This window comes from Magnolia sinica, chromosome 5 (assembly GCF_029962835.1).
Source record: "Magnolia sinica isolate HGM2019 chromosome 5, MsV1, whole genome shotgun sequence".
NCBI lineage: Eukaryota > Viridiplantae > Streptophyta > Magnoliopsida > Magnoliales > Magnoliaceae > Magnolia > Magnolia sinica.
The window spans coordinates 13,775,892-13,794,043 of NC_080577.1; the positions used below are offsets into that span (position 1 = coordinate 13,775,892).

The 18,152-nt window shown below is 41.1% G+C and overlaps 1 protein-coding gene across 1 annotated transcript; it reads left to right on the forward strand.

The window, feature by feature from the left end:
- Positions 1-145: 145 nt before the first annotated feature.
- LOC131245502 (subtilisin-like protease SBT5.6) lies at positions 146-17,434 on the forward strand. The gene is made up of 10 exons (XM_058245018.1): positions 146-253; positions 345-439; positions 538-635; positions 755-922; positions 1,047-1,158; positions 13,512-14,076; positions 15,092-15,192; positions 15,283-15,640; positions 16,066-16,279; positions 16,645-17,434. The coding sequence occupies exons 1-10, from the start codon at positions 164-166 to the stop codon at positions 17,178-17,180; spliced, it is 2,337 nt and encodes a 778-aa protein (XP_058101001.1). The 5' UTR covers positions 146-163; the 3' UTR covers positions 17,181-17,434.
- The last annotated feature ends 718 nt before the right edge of the window (positions 17,435-18,152 follow it).

The window sequence follows — 18,152 nt, forward strand, 5'->3', positions numbered from 1 at the left end:
CTGGTGTCAGTGTAGTCAATCAGTTTCCTTGCGAAGAGTGCTAGACCGAAGCATTGCCCAATCACATACCGCCACGTATGCATTGGCATCTTTTGGTATCCTTATAAAAGACCATGGCACCTCAGATTCCACAACTCAGGAGTCCTCACCTTCTAACGAGAAAATGACAAATCCGTCCCTTCTTTTCTGTTTCTACTTCTCCCTCTTTCTCTCTCTCCTCACACTCTCTTCTTCTACCTTAGATAACCGTCAGGTGCTACCTCTTTTTCAATTCTAGCCATGAAATCCAATGTAATTCTTCACAAATTCAACAGAAATTGATTTTCTTTCATGTGTTCCGACAGGTTTACATAGTATACTTTGGAGAGCACACTGAAGAGAAAGCGGCAGAAGATATCGAAGACGGGCACCATTCGGTTCTACTCTCCGTAAAGAACAGGTGATAATACTGCTTAGCTGATTATTTTCTCTTCTAATGAGAGGGAGATTAGTGCCTGAAGAAGCTTCTTCTTCTTCTTCTTCTTTTATTTCTCTCAGTGATGAAGAAGCTCGAGCATCTCTTCTCTATAGTTACAAGAACAGCATCAATGGCTTCGCTGCTTTGCTTTCGGAAGAAGAAGCTGGCAAGCTATCAGGTTTATAAATTCCCACTTGGGTTTTGATTTTCGCTCGTTTTTATGAATTGGGTCTGTCTTTAAATTGAAAATTATAAAGAATAATGTGTGTTTTTTTTTTTTTTTGGAAATATGAATAGAGAAGGAGGAGGTTATTTCGGCTTTTCCAAGCCAAGCAAACAGTCTTCAAACAACTAGATCATGGGAGTTTTTAGAATTTGAAGAAGGGTTGTTAGAAAGGAAGGGAAAAGGTATAGAAGGTAGAGCGAGAGGCGGCCAAGATATCATCGTTGGGCTGTTGGATTCTGGTATGATATATCGTTTCCTATTTAGGCTATACTCGAAGGCTACTTTTTTAGCTGTTTTTCTTCTTTCATCTTTCCTTTTCTTTGGAATATTTTAGAAGATGATTGAGAAACACGCCATGCTCAGGTATATGGCCCGAGTCAAGGAGCTTCAGCGACAAAGGGATGGGGCCCATCCCCAAATCATGGAAAGGAATCTGCCAAGAGGGAGAGTTTTTCAATTCCTCGCACTGCAATAGGTACGTATTTCCAACGAGGCTGAGATAATTATCTTGTTTTCAAAAGTTCAATTAGAAAACAAAAGATGAGTAAGGGTTACACTAGTATAAGATCTGAACCTATAATCGGGTAGGCTCTACTTTGGATGGCGCATAACCCAAAACTCACACTAAAACAACAATCCAAACAATTCTACCGGAGGACTTTCTGGAAAAGAAAATGGATATATATATATATATATATATATATATATATATATATATATATATGGGAAAAGGTTGTATACTGTCGAGCTCATGGGAACTCCCCATGAGGTCGAGCTGTGTGGGCCCAACCATGATGCGTGTTGAACATCTACCCCATCAGTCAGATGCATCATTCCATGGTGGGCCCAAGACTTAAAAATTAAGTCAATCCGTGACTTGTGTGGGCCACACCACATACAATAGTTGAGAGAGGTTACCCTCCATTAAAACATTCATAATCAATTTTTGGGCCCACCGAGATGAGGTTCACAAATCCAGCCCATCCATTATGTGTATCCCAATTGGATGAGGGGTCAGACCAAGTTTCAGACGCATTCAAATTTCATGTGGGCCCCACCAAGTGCTTTTATTTGTTTTAGACATGTCTTCACATGATTTTAGATGGTATGGCCCACCGGAGTTCCGTATACTGCTGATTTTTGAGATATCCCATAATTTAAAGGGGACCAATAAAATGCACGTTGTTGATGTTCGACACACATCATGGTGGGGCCCACACAGCTCGACCGTATAGAACCTTTTATATATATAATTTGACCACATTAACCATCCAAGGTAGGTCCTACGTGATGATGTTGACATGGTCACCACGCGGATTTCTTGGTTAGCTGTGGTTGCAGGACTCTCTAGGGCGCACCTTAATGTATGCCCTTTATCAAGCCGTTCGTTAGTTTTGCCAGCTCATTTTAAGGCTTTCGGGTAGCTTTGCCTTAGCACTTTGGTTTATCACAGGGTAGCCGTGAGGAAGGCTATGGCCGGATTGAATCCTTCTTTCCTAGTAATATTCACTTTTTCTTTTCCTTTGGCACATTAGGAAAGGCGGGATGTTAGCTTCAGCGAGTTGATCCTCACATGAAACATCTAGATAATAACATCCACCGCTGAAACCTTCCTAGGGCCAGTGTGATCTGAAACTTCCATGCGCCCAGGAAGGTTTCAATAGTATACTTCGTGTGGTGTGGTCCACTTGAGATTTTGATATGATTCAATCTCAATGTCGGGCTCATGCATTAAAATAGCTGGTAAAACGGATGGACCACATGGCTGAAAACCATACATCAAGGTGGGCCCCACGGATTCCTAGAGGTCCTAGTTGGCAGTGTCACGACGCAGTCCGCATCACATGTGTGTATATTTACCTTAATGAAAGGGTACGTGATAATGACTTGAGGTTTTCTCCAACAGAACGGATCACCATATGAGTCACGGTCCACAGCCTGTAATATTTATGGTATCTTTCCTGCCAACATGCCACTCCTTTTAGTGAATCAGTACCATTAAAAAGATTGGGCCCACCATTAATATCATCATTCACAAAAATTAGACTGATCGACTTACTATCTAGACCACAGATATATGTTGTCAACCGTCCGTTGTCCATAATTTCAATGGTGTGGCCCATCTATAATTGGATTTTCCTGATTTTTATGTCACGTGATCTTCATGGTGGACCCACCGTTTCCATGGTATAGATCCTACATAAGAGTCATGTGGGCGAGAAAGATGCTGTGGTACATTGCAGGCAAGTGATAAGTTCTCTTTCTCGAGAACGAAAGATTTTCTCCCAAATTAGCCAAATGTCTCTCTCCTTTCTTTATAAAAAAAATATTCTACCTTTCGAAGTTAAAAGACAATTTTCTCCTCTTTCATAAATAGAAAGGAAATTATTGTGTTAGTTTCACATGAAGACACGAATAATATGGCCATTCCATCACCATCTGATTCAAGGTGGCTGGTGGATGTGGACCAGCATACGAACCTATCGTCAACATTCAAAACGTGATGGGATGTGATGGGATGTTCTTGCCCCCACATACCATCACCGTCCGATGGTTGAGAAAGACCTTTACCAATCCTTTCTCATATGCTTATCTATCTCTAGGTTTGATAGACCCCGCGGGAACCTCTACATGCACCCACGTATGCCAACCTATCAAAGTGGGTAGGATATCCCAGCGGCCTATCAGGTGGGCCAACCCAATAATTCAGGGTATGAGTTGCCTGTGACCACTATGTGGAGCATATCAAAATATCCATGAGAAATCCACTTCGTCTATCACTTTTACAAGCTTACAATACTATGGAGATAAAAAAAAAATGAGGAAGATTCATAACTCAAGTGGGCCACATGAAAAGAGATATTAAGGTTGAATGTCACCATTAAAAATTTCTTAGAGTTACTAAAGTTTAGGAGCATGGCCCACATAACTTTAGCAGCCATCATGTCTACAACGTATGGGTCTAGTCTAAAGTGTAATAGTTCAAGTCAACCCAATCTAGTTACTCCTAACCTAACTCTATACAAGCCTAACATTATAGGAAAACAAAGGTATTACCGAAAGGTTATGAGTGCGGGCTTAGTAATTTCTCAACTTTATGTGAAGCTCCTCTCAATCTCATCTGAAAACAGGCATGGGCAATGGAATGCTAACAATTCTCTATTTATCACATTTGAGTGAGCCCACTGAGAGATGGGTGAGATGCCCCATATCAGATTAATTGGGTGAGATCATAAACTCAAATGAACGGTCCCATTTGTTTGTTGAATCTATACCGTTGACCAATGTTATTTTAATCATCCATTTGACTCACAAATCAATGTGCTAGGATCATCAGTCCGGTATTATTTTTTGGTCACCACACATCTTCGATGAGGGCCCACCTAATGTTTTGGACTGAGGGAAACGTCTAGAGCAGCTCTGTGCTGGCATCTGACGGTCAATCACACGCCACGCCAGACTAGAGATATTTTGTGAAAGCAAAGCAGCCAGCCCGCAGCGGGTCACGTTCCAAACCCGAGGCCTTAAAGATGGCTGGAGCATTGAGAACTGATTTCGACTGAGTTGTTTGTCGAGTTCGACACAATCAAGAGGAAGGTGAGCTGTATTGCCGGCTATGGTCCTTTTCGCCGCTTCTAACAAAAGGGTAAAAGACAACACGTAGATACACGCAAAAGATAGCGCTTGTGAACTCTTGGAGTTAGAATGCCGAGGGCCCGCTAGCTTTTGTAAACCGTCTGTTCTGTTCAGGCTTTGGATTCCATTAAAAGGGTCCTTTGGATGTCAGGTGTGACATTTTTTGACAGCCGGTTTACTTTTAAGAGTCTGTTTGGATATGGTGAATCCAAGGAAAATGACAAGGAAAAGTAAAACTAAGATCGCCCACGCACCACGAACCTTATCTTCAACCATATTTTCCGGGAGGGGTATTCGGCCCCGGCGCATTGGCTAGGATGGCTAGCGAGGGTCACCCAGACCAAATATTCAGATATCGTGCAGATCTGCCGAGGAATGTCAGAGGTGCTCTAGTTTAGATAATGTTGATTTAGGAGCTTTCAGAAACCCTTGATCTCGTCACCTTCTTTTTTCTTTTTTTTCTTCGGGCTCTTTCCCTAGCCTAGCTGTTGTCTATATGATAGGTGTGGTACATTCTTTCCGTTGGGACCGACCCGAGTGGCTGTAAATTCTCATGATTGAAAGAAATTCTCTGTGGTAGAAGCCCACCTTTAAAAAAAAAAGTAAAACTAAGATCAATCATGAATAGTTGCCATCCGATTCTAAGTCCCTCGAGATGAATAGACGGCGTTCTTTTGTCCTTCGAATGCTCACATGCCACATATGTCTCATCTAAATGGTTTGTGGGGGCAGATCGTACCATCACAACTCCTGGCCCTAAAATTAGCCTTCTACACAAAAGTAGATGTAGCTAAATATATTTTGAGTCTGAATCATCCGTCTCTTTCAAGCAAGCAATTATGTGTTCGTTTGCCTGTCGCATGACTCAGCATCCCAATGTGTGTGGCCATCAACTGGGGCCCACATGCTAAGATGCTCCCATTCTTGTACCCGCTTAGATGTTATGATGGTATATTTTAAATGCTATACTCCCAAGTAAATGAAGTTGGTTGGTGATGCATAAAAGGAAGTTCCTGGTGTGCTTGATGTACAGAAGGGTATGACTTGTCGCTCATATAACCATTTTATTAGTCTTGAGTATTATTTTTCACTAATGGCGAGATACGAATCTTATGATATTCAAGTTTAGAGAACACCTTGGCATCTTCTAATATATCGAATCTATCATCCAACCGCGGCATTAAAAACCGATATTTAATGGTAATCTTGTTAATTGTCCGATTGTCGACACATATGCGCCAACTTACATTTTTCTTAAGCGTTAACAATGTTGACACGACACATGAGCTCATATTCTCTCTAAGAAGACCTTTACGAATCAATTTCTCCACCTGCCCCTGAAGTATCATAAACTTTTTTAAACTTATCCGATAGTGAGGGCGGTTGGGCAAGCTAGCCTCAGGCATCAGGTATATGTCATGTTGGATGTCCCGCTTGAGGGGCAATCCATCGGATAAATCTTTGGGTTAGATTTTTTTGAATTTGCTTAGCAATAGCACAATTTTCACCTCATGACCAAGGATTCGTCATAATACTCGACCAAATATTCTTCGTCACCAGCTCTATCCTCAGCGGCGTGTTCATCTTCATCAAATTCATTGCCTTCTTCCGCAACATTACCTTCAATGCCCATTCATTAATGGTCATGTGAATTATGGGGAGCATTGAGGGCAAGTGTTTTATAATTAGTTTGGTTGGACACAACGATAACAATTGTTTGGCCTTGGCCAATTATAAAGATTTGGAATCCTAATTAGACCCGTTATTGTGGGTGCCACACGTTGAGGCCTAGATGGACTGCTCCACGGTTTGCGATTGTAGGAGGCTGATGACGTTCTCCTATTGGTTCCTTTACTTTAGCCAATGTTGAATCCTTCATGGGACTTGTCATGGGGGGCCGAGTCAAAGGATAAGGCCGAGTAAGGACTCTTGCAAGCTGCATTTCCACTGTACCTCCCAATGAACCGCTTCATCCACGGTTCCAACTATGAACCGCCTATTAACCATGCTACCTTCTACAATTTGGTCTCCAACAAGTCATTCCGCATTTTCAACCACTGAAATTCTTCGACGTAATTTGTAATGGTTTGATTCTCCTATCAGCAATTTTGGTATCTTGGAATAATAATTGCTCGTAATCACTAGGAATCGAAGAAGGTGTATCATTCATGGCCATGATTGGATGGGCACCTTGTTTTGTCGGGCACGTGAGAGTTGTAATTACTCGCACCATGCAGAAGCACTAAATTTTATTTTAAATGCTACTAATTTCACATTTTTATGTTCCGGCACGTTCATGTAATTAAAATATAGTTCCACTTCGGTTAACCAATCAAGAAATCTTTTATACACAATAAATCATTAAAACTGGGAAGTTCGGTCTTACCTCGATAGTCTCTTTCAATGCAATCTAGTCGATCGTCTATATGGACCAGTCATTGGGCAATACCGTTACCGATATTCTTGTCGCTGGACCTCGACTCATTTGGGGTAGCCTTACGATTCACCTTCGAAAGTGCTCTACAAAAACCAGGGTTGTGCCGTACAGCAAACACGAACAGCCGAGTATGGCCTTGGGCTCAGGACACAATTTGCGCATCCCGAACATGGTCAAGGGTTGCCTGAAGCCCTTGCATGGTCAACTGACTCTCTAATAGAAAACTTTCATTCTTCCTAATAAATAATGAATCCATAAATTACCGTCCACGGGATTTTGGTCCATTTCACCGTTAGTTATCATCAGTCCAAAGGGAGTCCTCACTCTGATACTAATTGACGCACAGAAGGACATGATAAGGTCGATCACCATCTTCCTCAGGGATAACTACTACGAATCCACAGAGCTTCACTAAACTCAAAGAAATTCCTCGAATCCATGAGGGATGAAAATAGAAATAATTTCGAATAATTCGAAATAAATTGATCGATGATTAAAAAAAAGAAAGAAAAGAAATTGTAATACTTTAAATAGTAAACTCAAATCTAGGATAGATTTTTGGGCTTAAACTCCTCTAAAATGTGGCTTACTATAAATAGTAAACTTACTATTTATAGACGGTCATGATTCATACTCAAGTTCATGGTTTTTGGCTAAAAATAGTGTCTAATTTGGCCTAACTGCATTATTCTCCTAATTTTTCTAAGCCCTTTTTATGTTAGGCATGACTCATAAAACTCAAAGGATCAAGAATTATAATTGAATTAAAACTTATTATTTATAGTATAAAGTGGACTTTTAATTGTCGATCTGATGGAATATCAAAAATCCAGTGTGAGCAACTCGGCATAGTGAGGTTGGTTTGCTAAAGTATCTTCTTCTACCCTAAAATCACATATGATACATCAAAAAACCTCATTTCAGTTTGTGAGATACCACTGTTTTAAGGTTCTTAAAATATTGATTACTTCCACCCCCAATCGGGCCTTTTGTTGTCCATCTTGGCTATGAAAGTGTCTGCGAATCATTCTAAATTAGTTGGGTATCTCTGTCTATTCCCATATTTAGATAGGCACGATTAAGTGAGATTTGATTAGACAACGGGCCCACGTACCCTACCAAATAGCATTCAAACGTGATTTGTGTGGTCTTCATCTTTAATAACACTCTGTACCAATGTTAGAAAAGACAAACACAGTACTCAAACAGCCATAGGAAGTTTTACTTAGTAATTTCCTCTGTGGAACTGGGTTAGGCCAGGGCATATTAAAGCCAATCCCATGTGCTAAGAATGCAAGCATGTGCCTAGCCCAGTGAAAACTCAGCCCACCAATGCTAAATAACTCAAGTTAGGCGAACCCCCTTGTACGCATTTGGGCAAATACAAGCCCATCCAACTCAATTAGTTTTTTGACGTAAAACTCGAAGTAGATCTAATCCAACTCAGGCCAAGTTGACGTAGGGATGAACGTGATGAGGTCGATCATCGTCTTCCTCAAGGGGATAACTACTCTGAATCCACGGAGCTTCTCTGGACTCCTCACATAGACTTCTCAAATCCACGATGAAAAAGCAAGGAAAATAGAAAATAAATTTTATAAAAATTCATAATTTGATTGATGAATGAAATAACGAGTTCACAACCCTTTAAATAGGGATATTAAGCCATGAGAGAAGTCTCGGAATCAAACTACAACTAAAACTCTTAGAATTCATGTAACGCTCCAAAAATCAACACTCGAGTATATAGACTCTGATCCCAAGCTCTTATGTATTAACCAAATGAAAACGCATGTGTATCCTCATTCAAATTCGAATTCATTTCACACACAGATAATTAGAGTAGGGCATTTCAAATTATCGGAACCAAAACAAGGTAAAGATAACAATAGTCAATAAATATAGGGCTAAGAGCAAAAATACAATCTCAATAGTGGTGATTACCTAAAATGGGAGTTACATAAGCCACAATATACATACCCAAGATGATTAAACTGTATAGCTTTCAGTTTACACCTAATTCTCCAAAACATAACGGCGTTGGTACAACCCGATATAAGCTTACCTGTCTGAGGTCTCACTAGTACCTGCATCAATGATATGTCTGGTTAGTATGTTAAAACACTGTCTTAGGTGGGAGTGAGTAGCTAACTCAGTGATTCCATTAATTCTAAGTTACACATGCTATCAACACAATCAGCGTAGTTAATGATAAACAAGAAATCAAACAATTTCCAAATACTCTTGTTAAATGTGAATATGAAGATATGACATGATGTATGTCCTTTCCAAACAACACTCCATCACATGCGACTTCAACGCCTATTTCGTAAATGCCAACACTCCCTCATCACACGACACCAATACTAGGTCGCCACATCCTATCTAATATAATGCGATTGATGCATATGTTAGCTGAGTAATTATTAAGTTCCATTCATCCAGCATATCGGTAAATCTAGGATATCAACGTTATATCACGAGTTCTAATCCAGATCATGTGGCTCGTTACCGCACATAGCGACTCCTTATTAATGTCCATTGATCCAAATTTAGGTATCACCCATTTATCTCACAAATCAACAATTCCAAAGGTACGGTATGATACCTAAATGTATGAGGATCAATCCGGTATGAGTCGTCACCCAAACCGAGTATGGTTACTTAGTTCTGAGGTTGTAATAGCTCAAAGCACGCTGTCCCAACCGACTGGAGTACTATTTTCAAAGGGGGTCCGGATCAAATAGCTCACCCCAACCCATGCTCGGACCACAGCCCGGATGAACAATGGCTGAGGCGTTACAGATGTGCAAGCTTATCACATAAAACCAAATTACCACAAGGAAAGGTCTCGTCACCCAATTTCATTCAGGCCCGAGTCGTTCGAATGGTACTCTGACATGGAACTATCAACCGAGTAATTTGACGGAGGCCATTCGAACAATGACCTATCACCTCCATTAGTGCTCACTAGTTATTACAGGGAGGCTTGTCACCCCAACGTATGCTGACAACTTAAACACGATGTCCCATACCACCATGCTCGGGTCATGAGTCTTATGGGGATCGTATCGCACTAACTGTTATGAATGGACTATCCATTGGGAATGTGGTATCCTAAATTCAATTTAGTCATGTCATATATTATGAACATACATGATCAATCGGCTAGTGGACTAATTTGATTGACCTTGGAGAACCCCGATGCAACCGGCATTGGGTGCAAGCATCCCATTTAGTTCAGCTACTGTCAGTTGTCCATGTTCTCCCGGTTCAATCAAACAAGCCTAGGGTGGCTGGAATAACTAGGGCCACACCTTGGTTTGGGTGATTTACCGACTGACCCAACATTGTAAGCAACATAAGCATCACTATAAACTTAACAATTCGTCATGCTGTCAACATAAATTCAACGACACAACCACATAGGCATTTTTTTAAAAGGTCATTTCATTCATATTTCTAGAATTACATGAGAGCATATATAGAACGCTCATCTAATCACTTAGGCATTTTATCAAACATGTGAGCCTCTATGAAATAATACATTCACTAGAGCATTTAATCAAATATGCAAACATCAACAAATTAATACATTCAATCAAGCATTCAACCAAACATGTGAGCATCATTAGAATAACGCATTTAATCACCTGAGTATTTTATCAAACTTGTAAGCATCCATAAACAACCAATGACACATATTACAATCAAACTCGAAACATAGACATGCTAGCTATTTACAAACCATTCACCACAAGACATCAATAACTAAGACCCTCAAGGGTCGATAAAAAGCAACCTAGAAATAATGGTCCACACCTTTGCAATGATTCGTTCGACTCAAAGCGCTCCTAGAATTAGGGTTATAGAGAAAATCCACCAAAATTTAAACAATCACAAAAACCATTGTAAGGACTAGAAAACCTAACCCAAAAGACTATATTAGAGAGTATATTCTATTTCTTACCTCCAATCGCTACCGAGAGAACTCCATAAAAGATCTGAGAGTATAGAGAGGGATGAGAAAGTGAATGTGCACAAACCCTCACACTTCTAAGCTCTCTCTCTCTCTCTCCTCTTTCTCTTCTCCCTTTCTTCCTTATTTTCTTATTGAAATTCGTATGGGAGGAGGGGGTGCCCAAACAAGGCTCTTATACAGTGCCAGACTTGGTGCAAATGGCCCTAATGACCCTTTATCCATTATATTAACCCAAAGGGAGGTTGTTTTTCACTTATAGGGTTTTTTCAGGGAGCCCACTGGCTCATCCATGTCAAGGGAAAGGTGCCCCACTATAGGATCTATGGTTTGTTAGAATTGGATGGCAATTGGACACTTCGATCAACCATGGGGACCTCACTTAGGATGGACGCTCGTCAGTGATCGATCAATGCTGTGACTATACGAATATGAGTGGAAAGTCGATAATCTAACGATCGGAAAGCTACAACTTTATGAAAGAGTAAAAAGTCTAATTCACTTAAGTTTCAAACTTCAGTTTAGGATATTTGCACATTTCAAGCACTCGACTTCTGGACCAAGTTGCGCAGTTATGGGTACTATCTTGATTCTCCACTCGCGATGGACGTCAAGCCTAGTAAGATGGACATTATTCTATGGTTTTGGAACTAATGGCCTACTAATGAGCGGTCTATAGTTTATTCAGGTAATTGAGGCATTTTTTTAAATGAATTGGATAGTGAGGTTTCTTGTGCGCAGTGATTGGGGTATGAATTAATTAAGTTTATAGTGTGGCAAATTTATAGTTAGCGAAAATGGCGATTCGATCTTAATAACCCCAAACCATTAGTTTTTAGGCTAAAGGAGTAATTGGATTGATTTGGTTTGTCAATTAAGATCTAAATCATACTTGTCTCGACTTTGGGTAGATCTTTATTTAGTTATGGTTGTCTCGATTAGTCAGTGATAGGTCGGCTAGGTTTGGACCCTGCGTGAAAAAATTTCAAGGCTAAACTCAATGTTTAAGTGATCGGATAGATTCGTTGGCTTCATACGGTTAGTTGATCGGATTTGTGTGGTTCTTTACTGGTACAACCCATGTATAGGCTCACTTCGAGCGTCAAGGGCCAATAAGCGACAACGTAAGCTAGTCATATCGAAGGGTTTCAAGGAGTTTTAAAAATTCAAAATAGCAAAAAAATCTAGGACGTTACAATTCTCAACTTATTTATAGACGGTCGTGATGTTTACTAGTGCGCAAGGTTTTCAGCCAAAACCAGTAAGTGTCCTATTTAATTGAATCACGACGTTCTCCTAATTATTCTAAGCACTTTTCATGTTGGGTGCAACTCCTAAAGCCCAACGGATGAAGAGTTATACTCAAACTAAAACTTACTATAAATAGTAAAAACGAAAAAAAAAACAGGAATTCAACCATCGATATGATGGTATTTTACAAATTCGGCGTACGCAACCTGGCATAGAGATTCGCCCGATTTAAAGTCCTTACAGTCTGGATCACTTCCGCTTGCGATCGTGCCTCTTCTGATCCATCTTAGCCGTGAAGATGTCCGCAACCCACTCTACATCACAAGTCCTCCAGCTTTTAGAGCAAGTAATAGTTGAATATCATATTAAGGTGAAAGGTTAAGTGATTGAATTCCGATATGGGCATCTTTAATATATTCTCCTACAGGCAGGAAAATCTTGTGTTAAAGTTCCTTTATATTGATACACCGTCCACTAAACAGTCCAACTCTTGGAGCAAGTGGTTATTCGAAAGCAAGCCCCAATATCCCTCCTAAGAGACGTATCATAACCAATTAGTTGTATGGAAATGATTACATGCATAACCTTCCAACCAGCACCCTCCGTGTGATGTGATTGCACTAGTAGGATCTTGTGATTTGATTGCGCTAGTATGATCTTAGTTTGAGTGCGCCACAGGCCAAAAAGTACATTGATGGATGGTTCTAAGTTTTTTTTAAATTTTTCCTGGAAACGGATTGGCTACTCCCCGGCCACCAGCCAATGGCGGGTGATCAGTGCTCTGTAGGCTCCACCATGATGTATGTGTTTCATCCATGCTGTCCATCTATTTTTCTAGATCGTTTTATGGTATGAGACCAAAAATGAATTACATCTCAATCTCAATATCAATCTCAATAGGACCACATTCCAGGAAATAGTGTTGAATGAACGTCAACCATTAAAATCTTTTTGGGGGCAATAAAAGTTTTGGATCAAGCTTATCTTCGTTTTTTCCCTTCATCTGGGTCTGTATGACCTAATCAAAAGATTTGGATGTCAAATAAATAGTACAGTGGGGCTTAGGAGGATTTTAACGGTGGATATCCAATCAATATTGTTTTCCTGTGTTGTGGTCCACCTGAGATTTATATCCATCTCGTTTTTGGAATGAACCACTAAAATGATCTGTAAAAATGTATCAACGGAACGGATGAAACACATTAATTATGGTGGGGCCCACATAGAACAAACCACATAGAGTCGCCCATCCTTTTCCTTTTTTCCTTGCCGCGCATCTACTTGGAAGGGACATAAAGCTTGGAGTCCGGATTCTCTGCCATGTCATTGTGCCACATCATCACAGCAGAGGATCTGGATTCTGAATCATAGGACCAAGTTTGACCAAAAAAAGGTAGAGCCCACCATTTGACGGTCTAGATTATCCCAAAGTGCATCGAAGTGGGCCCATCATTGATGGGCCCTAGAAGTAACGAAAACCCAATTTCTATTTCTTTCATGAAATCTAATTTTCAAATTGTTGCAGGAAAGTGATCGGAGCTCGATACTATCTCAAGGCCTACGAATACTACCACGGCCGTCTTGACACCACGGCAGAGTACCGGTCACCGCGTGATCATGATGGCCATGGTACACACACATCCTCGACAGTCGGGGGACGAAGGGTTCGTGGTGTCTCCTCTCTTGGTGGCTTCGCACGTGGGACCGCCTCAGGCGGGGCTCCACTAGTACGGCTGGCCATGTACAAGGTGTGCTGGCCCATCCCAGGAGTAAGCCTAGCCGTTGGGAACACGTGCTTGGAAGCAGATATGCTCGCAGCCATTGATGACGCCCTTGGAGATGGTGTCGATGTTCTTAGCATCTCTATCGGGACTTCAGGGACGCCACCAAAGTATACGGAAGATGGAATTGCCATCGGAGCTCTGCATGCCGTTAAGAGGAACGTGGTCGTGGCATGCAGTGCTGGAAATTCGGGTCCCACCCCAGCAACAGTATCCAACCTGGCACCATGGATCATCACCGTCGGTGCCAGCAGTGTTGATCGTCTGTTTCCTTCGCCTGTTGTGCTCGGGAATGGGATAGAAATTAAGGTAATTCGTTCTTCTTTGAATATGCAGGGGTTCCAAAGCACTTGGCAGTTGCCATATACGTACAAGTTCCAGGGCCTGTCTTCTTGTGGGGCCCACTTGCAGAAAAACACATGTTAAATTATCTAGATCACGAATCCACATTCAGTCGACTGATTGGGTGGTTAGGATAATCCTGCTGGTACTGTTTTTGGGGTCACGACATCTCAATGACCAAAAGTGTATGGCAGGGCCACCAGATGAATGGACCAGATCTCATACACTGCACAAATGCCACAGCTAATGATATCTCCCACCATTCATTAATGCTTGGTTTGAATCTTAACACGCAATCTCAAGCCGGACTTCTGAAAATCTGAAATTCGAAATGCTTCTAGATTCCCGCCAATCAATTTTTTTCATTGGTGAGAGTGTCGTCTAATGTCGTAAGTGTGACTGTAGCCGGGTATATTGATGGGATTGGTAAACAACCCGATCCTATTGAGAAAATTCAATTTTTATTTATTTATTTATTTATTTATTTTTATACATTTGCTCACTGGACAATTTCTAGGTCTAAATTGATATGATCCAAAGTGGCTTCAATATGATCTAAACTCCCATTGACAGATTTGCACTGTTTTGTGGAATTAAAGGATTTGTTTCCTATTTCGGTTTTAATTCCTTAAAAGGATTTGTAATAGTAGGGGGAAATCGTGTTTAGGATTTTTGGGGAGCAAATGAAAAAAATAAAAAGTTAAGGTTTTGTGGTGTTTGAGGTGTATTCTTTATTGGTAAACGCATTCTATCTATTGTACATTGATTTCACAGTCAATTTCATTGTCTCTTTGTATCATGATTTTTTTTTTCTTTCTTGAGAGTTTTTTCACATAAAACCTTGTGTTTCATTGATGCTTGGTTAGATTGATCTCTTATTATTTGATTATAACTTGGGTTTCTTTCCCGCGTCCCCCCCAAGAGAGAGAGATGTTCCCAACCCTCATCTAATTAGGCTGTCGTTTGGTTGTTTTCATTACAGGGACAATCAGTTACCCCTTACGAGCTGCACAACAAACATTACCCTCTGGTTTTTGCTGCGGACGCAGTTGTCCCTGGCACACCCAAAAATTCTAACGCTGGGTAAAAGATTAAAACACAAACAACAAAAATTACTTTTCCCTCACAAAAATTATACCTTCTTACGTATACCGTCGTTTCTAATTTCTACAGACAATGTCTACCCGGTTCTCTGGACCCCAACAAGGTGAGGAGCAAGATTATCTTGTGCTTGAGAGGAAATGGTACCAGAGTAGGCAAGGGCATGGAGGTCAAAAGAGCCGGTGGCGCCGCCTTAATACTCGGAAACAGTCTGATGAATGGAGATGAGATATCTGTCGATGCCCATGTCCTTCCAGGAACCGCGGTGATATCTGACGATGCGACCGCAATTGTCAAGTACATCAATTCCACCAACAGACCAACTGCGAACATTCTTCCAGCAACGACAGTGTTAAATGTTCAGCCGGCACCATTCATGGCGGCCTTCTCCTCTACAGGTCCCAATGCACTCGACCCCAATATTCTTAAGGTATGTTTCATGGGTGGATGTTTTCACCATGTGATCAAGAAGAATTATGCCATTAGATTCACCCACAGCCAATTCTCTTTGAATTATGATTCACCCATAGCAAAGTATCAATATATGTATCTCAGTCACCCTTGTTTTACTACAGGATTGCGACGGTGCGTCGTAATTTTGGCACCCATGTACCAAAATGGTCTATTGGTTAGAACCATCCAATTTCTTGGTCAATCTTGAATGGCCTATGGTCCAATGATCACACTGAAAGAATGACCATGTGGTGTTGAATGTGAGCCATTGAAATTTTTTTTTTTTTTTTCCTCAATGATCGAAATTCAGCTACACATATCAATGGCCAAAATCTTCTGCCCTTAACTGCAGTTTGTAACGTTTCGTCAATTTTACAATTGGGTTTTTTGTTTGGTATGCAGCCGGACATCACCGCACCAGGGCTAAACATATTGGCTGCATGGAGCGAGTCATCGCCTCCAACAAAGTTGGAGGGCGATCCCCGGCGGGTGAAGTACAACATCATATCTGGTACATCCATGTCATGCCCCCATGTAGCTGCTGCAGCTGCTCTTCTGAAAGCAATATACCCTTATTGGACTGCCGCTGCCATAAGATCTGCTCTCATGACTACAGGTATCTCTTCCAACCTCTTTCAATTCTGCCTATTCTCTATCTGCGTGATCATTAGATGGCAGCTTAGATGGGACTTCAATGGCATCGAACAAAAGACAAAATGTTCCAGCGACTAAATATGAATTTTCTAGATTTTATGGCATCGAGCAGGCCTTACAGATTTAAGACATCAATCAATAACAACATGTGTAGCCTATCTGATAAGCAGGCAATCCCCGTGTAAATGCACAATCTCAAAAATTAGGCCACAATCTGATCTTGGTTAATTATCTTAACCGTTCATCTATTTGGAACAATCTGATCTTGGTGAAGATCTTCTAATCTGTGGTGAAATTTTCTCATTCTAAGCTTTTATTTTCTTGCAGCAACTGTGGCAAACAACGAGGGCAAGCTCCTGACAGATGCTTTCGGTAATGTCGCCGGCCCCTTCAACTACGGCTCTGGCCATATAAGGCCGACTCACGCATCAGATCCCGGTCTGGTCTATGATGCCTCATACACGGACTACCTCCTCTACCTCTGCAGCCTTGGAATCAACGTGGACCGTTCTTTCAAGTGTCCAGGCTACCCCATTTCTCCAACCGATCTCAACCATCCATCTGTGGCCATTCCAAAGCTCAAAGGTACTTTAATAGTGAAGCGGACCGTTACAAGCGTAACCAACCAAAAGAGCACATATTCCCTAACGGTACACCCACCGTCAGGAATTTCGGTTGAGATTACTCCAAAGATTCTTTCATTTAACGGCGTTAGCGAAAGGAAGAGCTTCTCCATCACGTTCGAAGCAGATGAAAGCAACGGAAGGAAGAAACTGAGAAGGGGTGAGTATGTTTTTGGGTGGTATGCATGGAGTGATGGTGTTCACGTTGTAAGAAGTCCGATGGCGGTGGCTCTAGGATAATCTTTTTTCTTTTTTCTTTTTTCTTTTTTCATTTCTAGTATTGTTTAGACTGCGTTTGGATGCACCGTTGGATTGAATTGCAAACATTGGGTCTACAGATTTGGACCAATGATTGCAATTCAATTGGATTGCGCATCCAAACGGACCTTGAAGATGAAGAAAAGGAGAGAGGTGAACAAAGAGATTGAAAATGTGAAGGGTTGGTATTACAGCACTATAAAAATTTATATGAATAAACGAGTTTCCTCGCGCAAGTCAGCCCCTGGCTCATTTAATGTAGCCCCCAAAAATCTCTCTCTCTCTCTCTCTCTCTCTCTCTCTCTCTCTCTGTGAACCGGGCCATGATAGGATTATTTGGTTCCGACAGTCACGGCCAATCACAACCGTTGTCCTTCAAAAGTCAGATAAGGCTGGTCGTTATAGAAGGTGGGTAGAACATAGGCCAGGTGTGGAAGGGGTTGATGGGATTATTTAAGCCTTGAAAAATGGGCGTGGGCTAACTGACCGGTTTTCTATAGATGGTCTTCCAAACACGGACCCGAACTTGCCTAATTGGCTCACAGCTTTGTACCAATGTCTTAAAATGAGGCCCAACCCCATGGAAACCGAAGGTGTGCTGTGAAGACTGTTTTAACAGACCTACTCAGAATTCTTTTTTGGATGCACTTTTAAAATCCTCATTTCGATCCCGTTTGGAAAACTAGCCTGAAACTTCTATTTTTTTCAGAAGTTGCGTTCAAACCGACCTGGCTTTGCCGTTTTTGTTGGTGAAAAAAAAATAATAATAATTGAAAGGAATAATAGTCCACATAAAAAAATAAAAATAAAATAAAATAACCGCCTATAATAGGATTGATTAGAAGCGCAGGCCCCACAGATGGACGGTCCAGCCTATTCCATTTAGTCACATGTTTGAGTATGCTAAAATACTGAGGAATTATCCAAGGGGCCCCTTAAGTGGACTTATGATGT

What these genes read in the sequence shown, in the direction of transcription:
- LOC131245502 (XM_058245018.1), top strand. Translation starts at nt 164, where the DNA reads ATGACAAATCCGTCCCTTCTTTTCTGTTTCTACTTCTCCCTCTTTCTC. An exon ending in AGAAGCTGGCAAGCTATCAG is followed by an intron (nt 636 to 754) that starts GTTTATAAATTC and finishes AAATATGAATAG; the next exon opens with AGAAGGAGGAGGTTATTTCG. An exon ending in CGTTGGGCTGTTGGATTCTG is followed by an intron (nt 923 to 1,046) that starts GTATGATATATC and finishes CGCCATGCTCAG; the next exon opens with GTATATGGCCCGAGTCAAGG.